This window comes from Hetaerina americana, unplaced genomic scaffold (genome assembly GCF_022747635.1).
Source record: "Hetaerina americana unplaced genomic scaffold, ioHetAmer1.1.p SCAF_39, whole genome shotgun sequence".
NCBI classification, from domain to species: Eukaryota; Metazoa; Arthropoda; class Insecta; order Odonata; family Calopterygidae; genus Hetaerina; species Hetaerina americana.
In genome coordinates this window covers 2,458,418-2,472,661 of record NW_027286974.1, presented here as the reverse complement: position 1 = coordinate 2,472,661, position 14,244 = coordinate 2,458,418, and the positions used below count along the sequence as shown (strand labels likewise).

Here is a 14,244-nt window from a genome sequence, read left to right as displayed (position 1 = left end):
TTAAAAACACTATTGAGGAAGGCAACGGGAAACCACCTCAATTATCATTCCCTAGAAAAATATGATGGACAATAGAGATATTTTGAGTACTGGCAACCACGGGGCCCGGCCCAATTGGCCGTGTGTCGTGCCCAGCAGCGGGGGAGGCAAGGCCTCCTCGGTTGTCGTCCCATGAAACCCTTGCAAGGGAAAACCAGCAGCAGCAGGACAGAAGACGCAGGAGAAGATGACCAAATTAGTTAGAATAGGAACGTGGAATGTTAGGACAATGATGAGGACAGGGAAATTGGAGAATGTTAAGCGAGTGATGGAAAGGGGAAATATAGATATTTTAGGTCTATGCGAGGTGAGATGGAAAGATAGCGGGGATTACTGGAGTGATAAGTATAGAATAATATACAGCGGTGGGGACGAGAGCCAACGAGGGGTTGCCATAGTATTAAATGAAGAGGTAGGAAGAAGCGTAGTCAACATAGAGCAGGTAACCGATAGAATACTACTAGTGGAGATAAAAGCAGAACCGACGAACTTAGTTATTATTCAGGTATACATGCCACCGAGCAACCATAAGGAAGAAGAGGTCGATAAGATATACGATCAGTTAGAGGACATAATCGGGGGTGTCTGGGACTATTACGGTTTAGGCACGAGGAATGACCGCGGGGAGAAAACGGTTGAGTTCTGCAGGAGACAGGGGTTAGTCATCACCAACACTTGGTTTAGACACCACAAAAGACATTTAGGTATACATGGAAAATGCCAGGTTACTCAGGAAGATATCAGCTAGATTATATTCTGGTTAGGCACAGGTTTAGGGATAGTGTGATCAATTCCCACTGCTTCCCGGGAGCGGATGCGGACTCAGACCACAATTTAGTTGTTATGAAATGTAGCGTACGTTTCAAAAAGATAAGGCAGGGGCGGCTAGTTAGAAAATGGAATGTAGAAGCATTAAATGGGTTGAAAAGGAAGGAATACAAACAGGCGGTAGAGATAATCATGGAGGACGGTAAAGAACTAAGTACTATCAAAGAAAAATGGGAAATGATCAAGAAAGGGTTGTCTAAAGCCACTAATGAAACTATAGTAACAGTTAATGGGAAAAGGAAGCCTTTGATCACGGATGAGATGATTACAAAGATGGATGAGAGAAGAAAATGGGAAATTCTAAACACAGAACTAGCCGGAAGGAAGTACAAAGAATTAAACAATAAATTTAGGCGGAAAAGAAATAAAGCAAAAGAAGCATGGTGGAAGACGCAGTGCGAGGATATGGAAAGTCTGCAGAGGAAGGATGAAATCGGTGCTCTGTACAGCAAAGTTAAATCGTTATCGTGAAGTAAGAAAGACTATGCTAAGTAAGAAAGAGCTATGCTAACAGTTAGAGATAAGGCGGGTAAGGTAATAGTTGACGCAGGAAAGATCCAAGAGAGATGAAAGGAGTATATAGAAGAACTGTGTAGTAAAGAACTCAGACCAACAAAGTTAGACATTGAAAAGGAAAATGACGTAGAGGAAGATAGCTTAGGTCCAGGCATACTGGACAATGAGATAGAAAGGGCATGAAGGGAGATGAAACTAAATAAGGCCGTGGGGGTGGATTGCATTCCGTGGGAAATACTGAAATGTATAGGAAAATCTTGGAAACATGGAATGCCTTTATGCAAAAACCCTTTACAACCCACATGCAAACACTCGAACTATAAACTAACATAGAAACGCACCTACAAATGTACCTGATGTCTTTACATTGTTTAATTTTGTTCCGACTTGTAAATTCAATATTTTTAATATTTCCAAAGTGACTTTGGTTTCATATTGCTATTATGATTTCTGATTGTTTTGGGAAAGAATGAGTATTTGTATCCTTCTGTACTGGAATCTATCTCCCTTGTTTTATTACATTTGTGGTGCGATCTACCCAAGTAGTGTGAGGCCATTAAAATAATTCCTTTAATGTCATCATTAAACTCATTTGTTCTGAACCTTTCGAAAAGCTTTTAAGTTTCGCTTGTTCTCTTCGTTTCTCAAGTGTCCCCAAGCCTAAATTCCCCTTAGAGACCCATCAGACTTATGTCTTCTTATTATAACAATATTTACGAAGAATCTGGCAGATTTTCTCAAAACTTTATGTTATTCTTTATCTCAAATTTTCTCTCAAGGATCCCAAATACTCGCGGAATATTACAAATGAGGTCTAACTAGATCAAAATAACACCTCTCTTTAACTTTCTCATTACATTTCTCCCCCATCATCCGTTTATTGAAGCCGAGTTTCTTGAAAGCGGCTCCGAGCATATTGTCTGTCCTGTTATCCGCTCCCATGAAAGGCGTGGTGTTAGAACTAACCCCCAAAATATTTGGTCTCGGCTATTTTACTTTCGATGGAGCTTCGCGACCGTAGGCACGTTCATTTTACATTAGTTCTGCTGTACAACTGTAGGTCTTAAAGTAATTTGTTTAATCTCAGACAAAGGTGTGATAATTTAATTCTTTTACCTATTTCACCAATCAGGTTGTATTTAAAGGGAAAAATAACCGAATGGAGGATGATATAACTTTTATACCATGAATTGGTCTGGAAATATTCATTAATGGTCTTGAAAATTGTTGTTTAAGTACTTTTTAAAAATCATATCCGTGGGTCATTAAAGTAAAATAAGGTTGTATTTGAATAAATCAATGATGAGTGACGGCTTGAATCCAGCCACCGGTATCTCAATAAACTACATCACAAATTTCACATTTAAAAAGTAGCGCTCTGCCAAATTTAGAGAGAGAAACAAAATATTTGCACACAAGCGAGCAAGCTCTATGCTCGCTCCCGTGGCGGAATTTTAAGAATGATTCAGAACGGGTCCTTGAAGCTCACTACAGGGCCACCGAAAAAAAGCTATCCTCATGAAATAATTCAAAGAATAGCAAAGCAGTGCATCTCAGAATGTGTTTATATTATTCTATTCCTAGGAGAGTAATTATATATTTCGATTCATGGCCATTCTTTCACGTTTACATCTTCAGCGAGGCAATAGTGAATCATTTGATCCAGACCTCCGAAAAGAATGAACGGGAAATTGACGAACTGATTCATTTTTATTTTATGTTAATTTCAGTTTTATGGCGATCTGTGATACTCCATCAGCTGATATACATTCACCAAAAAGCTGATGTTCATTAAAGTTTTCACAGTTTCGGGAAATATAAATTTTAGATGGTGTGATTTTTCCGCGATAAATATGTTCATATGTGTGACACGGATTTTGATTCTCCATGTCAATATGATCCGGTCATATTTATTGACCCATCTCCATGGAGGGGGAGAACAGGTGAAGATTAATAACCGAAAGCCCGGATGTAAGATGTCCTGTTCTTAGGGAACTAGCGTTGTGGTGGTATTTTTTTAATGTTAATTTACGTCATATGTGAAAGAAGTCTTAACATTTTCACGTAGTATTGTCCAGTAGTATAAGGCGCCATATAAACGTTCAAGATGTGTGACAAAATAGATTTTGAACTATGCAGATTGTGCTTAAACAGTGGTGGATTTTTGATAAATATTTTGGACGACAATAATAAATTGGAAATCATGTTGGAGAAGACAATAGAGGATTTGTTAGATGTAAAAGTAAGTTGAGTTGTATGAGTAACATTCTTTTGGATATTATTTTAAATGTAGCTCCGTAAAGAAATGGACCAGCAGTTGTTTATTTCCATACACTATATTGGCGAAAAGTATAGTCATATTTAGGCAATAGGGATTTTGAGGATTTTGTTGCCATTATCTGTTTTGTAAATGTGTTATTAGGTTGTCGAGGAAGCTGGTTGTCCCTGGTTGGTGTGTGGCAACTGCATGGAGAAGCTTACGGAATTCCGGCTATTTAAGCGTCGATGTGCAGAGTGTTTGTTTGTGTTCTACAATCGCATCCAAAAGGGATGCAATCCTGCAACGAAAGACTGGATAAATGATTCATTGGAGGTCAGTCTTATTTGTTGAATTCGAACCATTAGTGTAACATGGACAACCTTTGCCCCAAAGAAATATTTCGAAGAGTATGTTTATCATAATGTATTAGTTATCGCCTTTCCCATTGTATTATTCGTGAATTACGTGCTGCGAAACTGTTCTCGTATTAATTTAATCAATCACCGGCATTTTGAATTGTTGCGAAAATCGTTGCTATTCTAGAAAGTAAACATTCCTGTATTATTTATGGCGAGGGTAATCGATATTCTTTTGTTTTTAAGATAACGAAAGCGAAGTTATTTTCACTTGCCAGCATGAATAATGAACATTATCTTGAGACTAGAGCAATAAATATGGAATGGATAGGTCTGTTATTTGTTTTCATCTTTAAGGAATGTTTCTATCTATCCACAATCGTTTACAATGATGCCATTTCGCGTGTAATATCGTCCTGATGCCGGATACTTATTCCTAGTAGTAGTAGTTTTGAGGGGAGGCGACCGACAGCTGAGGTCATTTGCGCTATAGGGGATGGACAGGAAAGGATGAAGGGTGGAGAGAAACCCGGCGTCGGCATTAGCCTACTCTTTACGAAAGGCACCAAGTGGTCCGCAGTTTAACGTCCCATCCGACGGACGGCGTACTCACTAAAAGTGCCCTCCACAAAGCACCTCAAGTAGGGATCGAGATACCTCTGAAAAATATTCAACCCCGCCGGGATTTGAACCCGCGCCCGCAGGGTGGGAAGCCAGTACGTTAGCCCCCGCACCATCTCGATCCCCTACTTATTCCTTCAAGGCTTTAATTTCTTAATGGTACTTTTATTATAAATAGAAGGATAAGAGTTGTATTTTCAGTTTTGTTAAGGGTATTTATAGATGAACCAGCACACGTGTGTATACGGTAGTATTTATTTATATCTCTGGTCGTTGAGTGTTAGAAAAGTGGCCATTAATCGATTCCGGAAATATGTAATTTAGTGAATAGATTTTGTTTTTCCATCCTAGAAGGATCTTTTACTTTTCCACAGATTTTTATGATTATATATACCTTATATTAAAAATCTATGGAAAAGTAGAAAGTCTTTTTTGCATGGATATTAAATACTTCGACGAAGAGAAGCCGGAAACAAAACAATAGATTTTGTTTTTTTTTGTTCAATTCTTGAAAGAAATGAAATGGTTTTTATATGGATAAAAATTAATTTTATATCGTTCCGTTTTTTTTTTTAATCGATTGCATATCTGTATTTAAAAAACAATTATTTTCACTGTCGTTCATGCACGATGAATAGAGCCTCAGAATTAATCTGACATTGCTAACAACTACTCCCTCTCTCCTCACCAGCTCTATTCATTGTCTGAGAACCAAAATGAATGACCGCATAACTATTGATTTCAGTTGAGATTAGCTTGTGAAACATCTCCAATTGTTCCCGGTTCAACTTTGTGGAAATTTAAATGAATTAAATGAAGAATACAATGTATTTTTCCACTGTTCTTTATTCACGTACAACCAGTTTCAACGCTCAAACGTCATCATCAGGTACAAATTAAACAAGCCGCAGTGTATTTATATATACCATTCATGAGGAAGAGGAGGGGTGGGTGAGAGAGAGGGGGGGGAGAAGGAGGGGAAAGAAAGTGGAGTTGCGATTGGCGTTGATGGGGAGAGGGGTGTTAAGCATCAGGAAAGGTGATTGGTGGGTTTACAGTGGGGTGGGGGGGGTTTGTTGGGTCTTTCTGCGAAGGAAAGGGGTACTTCCAGGATTGGGGAGAGGTATTCAAACAATAAATTATTGAACCAATGACCCGTTTTCAAATTCTTTCTGATTTCCAGCTCTTCCCACATGTCCATCCTCATTCCTTTTTCCATCTGGAGTAAGAGTTTCGAATTGAAATCGCTCCCATGATTTTATTCCCACGGATGATGCTTGGGGAAGTGTGATTGCTTGAGGTCACGGTTTCTAAAACAGTGTTCATGTACCTGTGCCCGTGTTTTAGACTAGGAAACCATGGATCACGGATGAGATGATTACAAAGATGGATGAGATTACCTGAGATTTTAGATTATATTATTTTTGTAGTCTCCATTGTAACTGTATGAAATTTGCATAACATATTGAAATGAAATAATTGACTTTGTAATTCCACACTCTTTATTTAAAAACACGACCCAGGTTTTGACATTGGACTTAATCGTTAGGTGGTCCTCACGGAAGCAAACTTGGCCTGATTGAGGGAGGGGGGTGTTGGTCAGAGAGGGAGGGAGTTTGGGGGGTTGAAAAGGTTACAATGTAGGTGGGAAGAATAGAGAATTAATTCTATCTTTTGGTGTGTCAATCGTTCACTTGGAAGAGTGGTAGGTCTACGAATGGGAGGGATACTATGATATTCGTTTGTATATTCATCCTTGCAACGGACGCATTTCAAAATTTCCAACTTCTCCAAAGCATGGAGCCTTTGACCTTTACCTTCAAAATGAATAATTTTAGTCACAAAGTCGCTTTTGTGTTAATTCTCGATGAGGAGCTTTGCAAAGAGGGACGTTATGTTCTTATACTTCATACACGCTTAATGTTCTTTTATCCTTTCTTTTAATTTTTATTTTTAAAAATTTAGTTTATATTATGGTTAGGTGGGTCATGTTTAGTCCAGTGGGTAGAGAGCATTGGACTGCTGATCGGAGGGTCCCGGGTTCGATTCTCGGGCAAGTCATTCTGGGCACAGCAGCAACACCCAAACTAAAGTGATTATTAGCAGGGTACCAGATCTTCCTGGGAAACCATAACCAGCACAGTGTATTAAGGAACTGGCCCCCTTAATACCCTGATGTGTGAATTTCCACACGCCGTAAATAGGGCTTATAGTACAGGGTGATCTCTACCATCACCTACTAAACTGACCTTTAGGGTTGATTACTGCGTTTATGGTTTACCATACTTAGGTGCAGGTGTGGGAAAAGTGCAATCAATTCGCAGAGTATAAGTTGAGAGTTGATGCGGACTCTAATCACAATTAAGTAGTTTATGATGTGTAGAAGTGTAGTGTTGTGTCTGATTCAAAGGAGATAAGGCAAAGGGAGGCATGTTTTGAGAAATGGAATATGTATGTAGAGGCATTTAACTGGATTGACAAAGGAAGGAGTATCAGCAGACGGTAGAGAGGGAATCATATACAGGTATAGGGAATCAGATCCGAGTGGAATTGCGTAGGAAAAATGGAAAAATATATATATATATATATATATATATATATATATATATATATATATATATATATATATATACATATATATATATATAAATGGCAAGAGGGGGGATTGAGATGGTGCGGGGGCTAATGTACTCTCTTCCCACCCAAAGAGCCCGGGTTCAAATCCTAGCAGTGTTGAATATTTTTCAGTGAGGGTATCTCAATCCGTACTTGAGGTGCTTTGTGGAGGTCACTTTGAGTGAGTACGCCGTCCGTCGGATGGGACGTTAAACTGCGGACCCCTTGGGGCCTTTTGTCAGAAGAGTAGGTTAATGCCGGCGCCAGTTTCCCTCCACCCTTCATCCTTTCCTGTCCATCCCCTATGGTGCAAATCCTGTCCATCCCCTATGGCTCCTCAGCTGTCGGTCTCAGCCTCCCATAAATAATACTACCATAAATGGAAAGATAGGGATTAAAGTAAACCGCAAATTGAAGCTATTAATAGGAAGTGTTATTTTTGGAAGATGACAAACTGTGGATTGGATGGATGAGATGATTAGAAAGATAAGATTGAGAGATGGAAATGGAAGAATGTATGAAAACGTACAGAGTTGGGCAGAAGGAAGTACGTACAGAGTTTAAGTAATAATAAATTGAAATGGGTAACAAAGAGAGTGGTAGAAGCAAATGGTGGAAGACGTGGTGCGAGGGTATTTGGAATTAAACAAAGGAAGGGTGAGATTGACATTGCTCTATATTTCAATGCAACGATTTCAGAGTGTATAAAATTTGTTTGCATTGACCGGGATTCAAACCCGGATCCCGGATCTATGTCCGGTCTGAGTGCTGTAGCCATTTAAGCTATCGAGGCGTCCTCTCTTGAACTCTATGAAATTTTGGGGGCTTTCTTAAAGGAACAATATGCTGTCACGAAATACCGTACATACATACAATGTCACAGGCATAAGTAATCGTACGAGACCCTTCCATGCAAGTCCATCCATGAGGCTGAAGAGATAACTTTTGAAACTTTCACGCTGTTTATACCTTTGATACAAATTCCCATGAAACTGCTGGAGATGGCGCAATACAGTAACTTTTAACCGAGTCATCCGTTAATAAATGCATTTCAATGCAATAGTTTCACCTGGCTTAACTGACTAAAATACTCTATTCGACATCTAGGGATCCGGGTTTGAATCTCGGTCAAGGAGAGTGATTTTTACACTCTGAAATTGTTGAATTGAAATGCTTATTGGCATATGACTCCGTTAAAAGTTATTGTTACGGCATCTCCCTCAGTTTGTTTGGAATTGCACTACATGTACAAGAAGGTTAAAGAAAACACTATCTGGAAGTACAAAAGGGAAGATCTGTTTGTTTCATCTACATCTACTTAATGCCTCGCAAGCCGCCGCAAGGGCGTGTGGCAGGGGGTGTTAGGACACAACCCGTGATTTACATGGACGCACCCAAAAGTGGTAGGACTGATGTTTTTACAAGAATTTTATTGACGATATACTTACATCGACTTAATAATCTTCAAAGTATGCTCCTTGAGCTGCTACACACTTAGTATAACGTTGCTCCCATTCCCCGTACGCCCGCTGGGAATTTTCTTTGGGGATGCCGTTGATGACCCTCGTCGAAGCCTCTTGAACGGCCTTTATCGAGTCCAAACGTCGTCCCTTGAGCTGTCTTTTCATCAGGGGGAAGAAGAAGAAGAAGTCCGGTGGTGCCAGATCGGGAGAATAGGGCGGGTGTGGCAATGCCGTATTTGGCCAGGAGCTGTCTGACAACGAGTGCGCCATGGCAGAATTTTCGGCACTATCTTGGCGCACACCTTGCGCATGGCCAAATCCTGTGAAATAATGCGTTGGACGTTGGATGCAGACAGACCCAACTGGTCTGCAATTTCTTCTGGACTGGTTAAGCGTCGGTCTGTGTTCAGCAGTGTCCTCACTCTGTCCACATTCGTGTCGGTTCTTGCCGTCCGGAGCGATGGTCGTCTTCAACGAGCTCCCTACCCTCTTTAACAACTTGTGCCACTCAAATACTGTGGAACGGCTTAAGGCAGTGTCCCCATAAGCCTGCTTGATCATATCGAGGGTCTCAGTTGCCGTCTTCCCGAGTTTCGCACAAAACTTCACGGAATAACGTTGCTCTAAATTCAAATTCATTTTGTTTTTCGACGCGGACCTAAAACTTGCTTCACTAAAAACGGTGTCCTCACTCAACGACAGCCCGCAGGCGACTGAGGTTGGTGTCGGTCTGTTGCTAAGAGCCCCCTCCACCTTACCCTGCCAGGCAGACCCCCCTCCACCGCTCCTTTCGCGCCAGAGAAAATCAGTCCTACCACTTTTGGGTGCGTCCCTGTAGAAAAAAAAAACCGCATGCAAAAACCACAAAATCATACATCCACAAAGATAACAATGCATACATTCATGCTAGAACACTTACACCCCACACACACACACGCAAACATGATGTTTATTGTGTGGGACTTTGTCGAAGGCTTTTTTGAAATCCAGGAATACTGCATCGACTTGTTTTCTGTTTTCTCCCGATCTAAGTATATCGTGAATGAAGACACCAAGTTGTGTTTCGCAAGATCTTCTTTTCATAAATCCGTGCTGGTTGTGGATTAGTATTTTCCTACTATCAAGATATCTCATAATGTTAGTCACAATAATGTGTTCCAATATTTTACAAGAGATCGATGTTAAAGGAATGGGTCGGTAATTGGTTGGTTTATCCCTATCACAGCCTTTATAGATGGGAGTTATACTGGGAGTGAGTGAGTTAGTTATGGGAGCTTCCAGTCGCGAGGCACTGGGCCTTCTTTTATCGATTTTAGAAAAACAATATGTAAAAACGGGGCAATGTCTTCAGCTAACTCCTTTAATATTCTAGCAGGTATTTCTTCCGGACCAGGTGCCTTGTGTGCTTTGATACTACGGAGCAGATGTACTATTCCCTGCTTGGTCAGTGTAAGATCGCTCATGTGTTCCCCGGGTGGGTGTGGAGGATCGTTTGGTGCTTTTGTGTTTTTGTTGTAGACGCTCTGGAAAAAATGGTTTAAAATATTTGCCTTTTTCACGCTATCTGTAATGATTTCTCCATTTTCTGTCCTCAAAGAGTGAACAATGGGACGTTTACCCTGTATTTCCCTAACATAGGACCAGAATGACTGGAGTTTCCTCAAGATATTCGCTTAGCATTTTAGATTTAAAAGAGTGTAGTGCTGTGCGCACAATACTTTTCGTCTTACTACAACATTCTTTTAGTTGCTGTTTGGATGTATTCATATAAACTATATCGTCACTTTTTAAAATTTGACTGTAGCTTTCTTTGCCTTCTTAATGCCGATCTGACTTCCCCGTTGTACCATATAGGTTCCATACTGTCGTATTTGAGTTTGGACGGGATGCACGTCTTCATTCCTTCGCGTAAAATATTTAAGAAATATTTCCAAGTGTTCTCTGTATTGGTTGTCACTGTTTTTGTCTTGTATTCTGGTAATTTTATTTTTTAATATTCTCGTAGTCCATTAAAATTTGCCTTGTTTAATAGGCATATTTTATGCTTTCCTTTGTTTATTTTGACAAACTTAGTTTTTAACTCTACAAGAATAGCCTTATGGTACCTGATTCCGGCTATTATTTCAATGTTAGTAATGATTTCGGGCGTAGAAGTGGCAAAGATGTCTAGTATGCTTTGGCCCCGTGTTGGTGAATTAACAATTTGTTCTAAGGAGTGTTTTGTGAATATATGAAGGAGTTCTTGGCATGAATCTCGATTTTTGGCAGATTTTCCTACGCAGTAGTTGTCCCAGTCAATTGACGGTAGATTTGTGTCACCAGCGATTATAATATTACTGTTGCTATGTCTGCTGCTGATAGTGGATATTTGTTCGTCGAGCTTGTGCAGGACATCTGTGTTAGAATCTGGGGCTCTATAAAATGAACACGCGAATAGGCTTCTCCCATTGTAGTTCTTAATGTTGCACCAACGGCATTCTATGTCATTTGCTGATGTTACTTTACTGCAATGAATACTCCTGTGTTTACACAACTAGAGATGATAAGTCAGCTGAGGTAATCGTTTAAAGCAAAAGAGAGAGATGGAATATATATATATGTATATATATATATATATATATATATATATATATATATACATATGTATGTGTGTGTATATACATAGTAGTAGTAGTTTTGAGGGGAGGCGACCGACAGCTGAGGTCATTTGCGCCATAGGGGATGGACAGGAAAGGATGAAGGGTGGAGAGAAACCCGGTGTCGGCGTTAGCCTACTCTTTACGAAAGGCGCCAAGGGGTCAATCAGTTTAACGTCCCATCCGACGGACTGGGTACTCACTCAAAGTGCCCTCCACAAAGCACCTCAAGTAGGGATACCTCTGGAAAATATTCAACACCACCGGGATTTGAACCCAGGCCCTCTGGGTGGGAAGCCAGTACGATAGCCCCCGCACCATCTCGATCCCCGTATATATACATAAACATACATACATACACATATATATTACATAAACATACACACACACACACATATATACATATATATGTATGTATCGTATATATATATATATGTATATATATGTCTATATGTATATATGTATATATATATATATATATACATATGTATATATATATATATATATATATATATATATATATATATATATATATATATATATATATATATATATATACACATATGTATATATGTATATATATATATATATATACATATACATACATATATATATATATATACATATGTATATATATATATATATATATATATATATATATATATATATATATACATATACATACATATATATATATATATACATATGTATATATATATATACATATGTATATATGTATATATATATATATATATATATACATATACATACATATATATCTATATACATATGTATATATGTATATGTATATATATATATATATATATACATATACATACATATATATATATATATATATACATATGTATATATGTATATATATATATATATATATATATATATACATATACATACATATATATATATATATACATATGTATATATATATACATATGTATATATGTGTATATATATATATATATATATATATATATATATATATATATATACATATACATACATATATATATATACATATGTATATATGTATATGTATATATATATATATATATATATATATATATACACATACATATGTATGTATATATATATATATATATATATATATATATATATATATATATATATATATATATATATATATGTGCGTGTGTGTGTGTATGTTTATGTAATATATATGTATATATGTATATATATACATATGTATATATATATATATATATATATATATATATATACATATATATATATATATACATATATATACATATATATACATATATACATATATATTACATAAACATACACACACACACGCACACATATATATATATATGTGTATATATATATATATATATATATATATATATATATATATATATATATATACATATATACATATGTATATATATATATACATATTGTGTAACTTAGCTTGATCATCAATGCCATTTTTTTCATGACCCATTCGGCAAGCAGAGGTTTACAATAACTGACTTCCTGCCGCTTCCACACCTTAGAGAGCATTGAGATCGGTTTTGTGGCAAACCTTAGTGTCTCTCCTACCTAATCCGAGTGGTTCGAAACCACTAGGACCAATGGGAAACACTAGGAAATGGGAAATTCAATTGCATTTCTCGTGAAATGCACCCAGCATTCAAGTTAATTGCTCTCTCTCTCTCTCTGACAATATGACTCTAATAGCTGAGTATGTTGTGTTGCCCACTGGGTAATCGGGGCGCTTGGATACTCAGGGTCTGTGTAAGCTTTGTCCAGAAGGTGCTGTGGTGGAACTGGGTCATGGGTAAATGGGAGGGACCACACAAGAAACTCAACTCATTTGAATTACTCTAGTCGACCTTTGAATGTATGTGTCCTTGGTGTGGGACCGAGTGGAGTGGAGTTCATTGGACGTGCATTTGCTGACCCTTCCTCCCTCTTCCGAACGCGATTTAGACAAAGTCTGAGGAGGAGGGCGCTGTCCCGAGCAGCGATGAACACCCAGAGGATGCAGAGCCGCCTGGAGAGGAGTTGGACCACGGTACGTCAGCCAACGTGTGGGCCATCAGCAGTGCAGTGGACGCCGTTGATGATTCTGTCCAATTGGCATCGACTGAGATGGAGGGCACTTTCTCAGACCTCGGCACGCGTGGGGATTCGACGGCCTCCAATGGAGCGAAGACTCGGGTGAGTCGTTCCGCAAAGAACGGCAGTTCTGGTACAATGCCACGGCACACTCTCGGAAGGAGACTTGGTCTATGTTTGGATTCACTTTGGTATGAGCAGAACTTGTTGTGGGAAAGTGAGGTGTTCCGTCACTTTGGTTCATGGCACATTTGGACCATCTCGTTGTTTTTAACTGTTGTCTGTTCAGCTTTAGGTTAACCTTCTAGGTTTTATGGACTCTTATTACAATATCTAACTAATTAGCTTTCAGGTTTCTCTTGGAAATCGCATAACCTTTGCTTTGGATGCATTTATTTTCATCCGTCCATTGGCTGAGTGGCTCTGCTCTCTCTCTCTCTCTCTCGATGAGTTCCTTCCCTCTCTCCTACCGAAAGAGAAAGTTGGCTTGTACCGCATACAATGCAAAAACGTGTTTCTTTTCATGTTTGTGTGTTTCTGTGTTTTTGTCTTTGTTTGCTTGTGCTAACTTCAAATACATTATTATTCACATCTGTCAGACTTTCACATAAGCTATATGCAAATATATATGTTTATATATATTATATATGCATGTATATTATATGTGTGTATAGATATACACACACACTCATATATATATATATATATATATATATAAACAAATTTAGATTATTAGAATATAGAAACACAAAGAAAGGACACTCACAATTTGTTATTTGACGTTTCAGCACGGCTGTCGTCTT

General features: G+C 38.3%; 1 protein-coding gene across 1 annotated transcript in view; it reads left to right on the top strand.

Annotated features, from left to right (window-relative positions):
* LOC139691701 (uncharacterized) overlaps positions 1–14,244 on the top strand; it is an 82,424-nt gene that overhangs the window by 26,935 nt on the left and 41,245 nt on the right. Inside the window, exons 6-7 of the mRNA XM_071589549.1 lie at positions 3,806–3,976; positions 13,313–13,543. Coding sequence (XP_071445650.1) covers positions 3,806–3,976; positions 13,313–13,543 — 402 coding nt within the window. The remainder of the gene's footprint in view (positions 1–3,805; positions 3,977–13,312; positions 13,544–14,244) is intronic.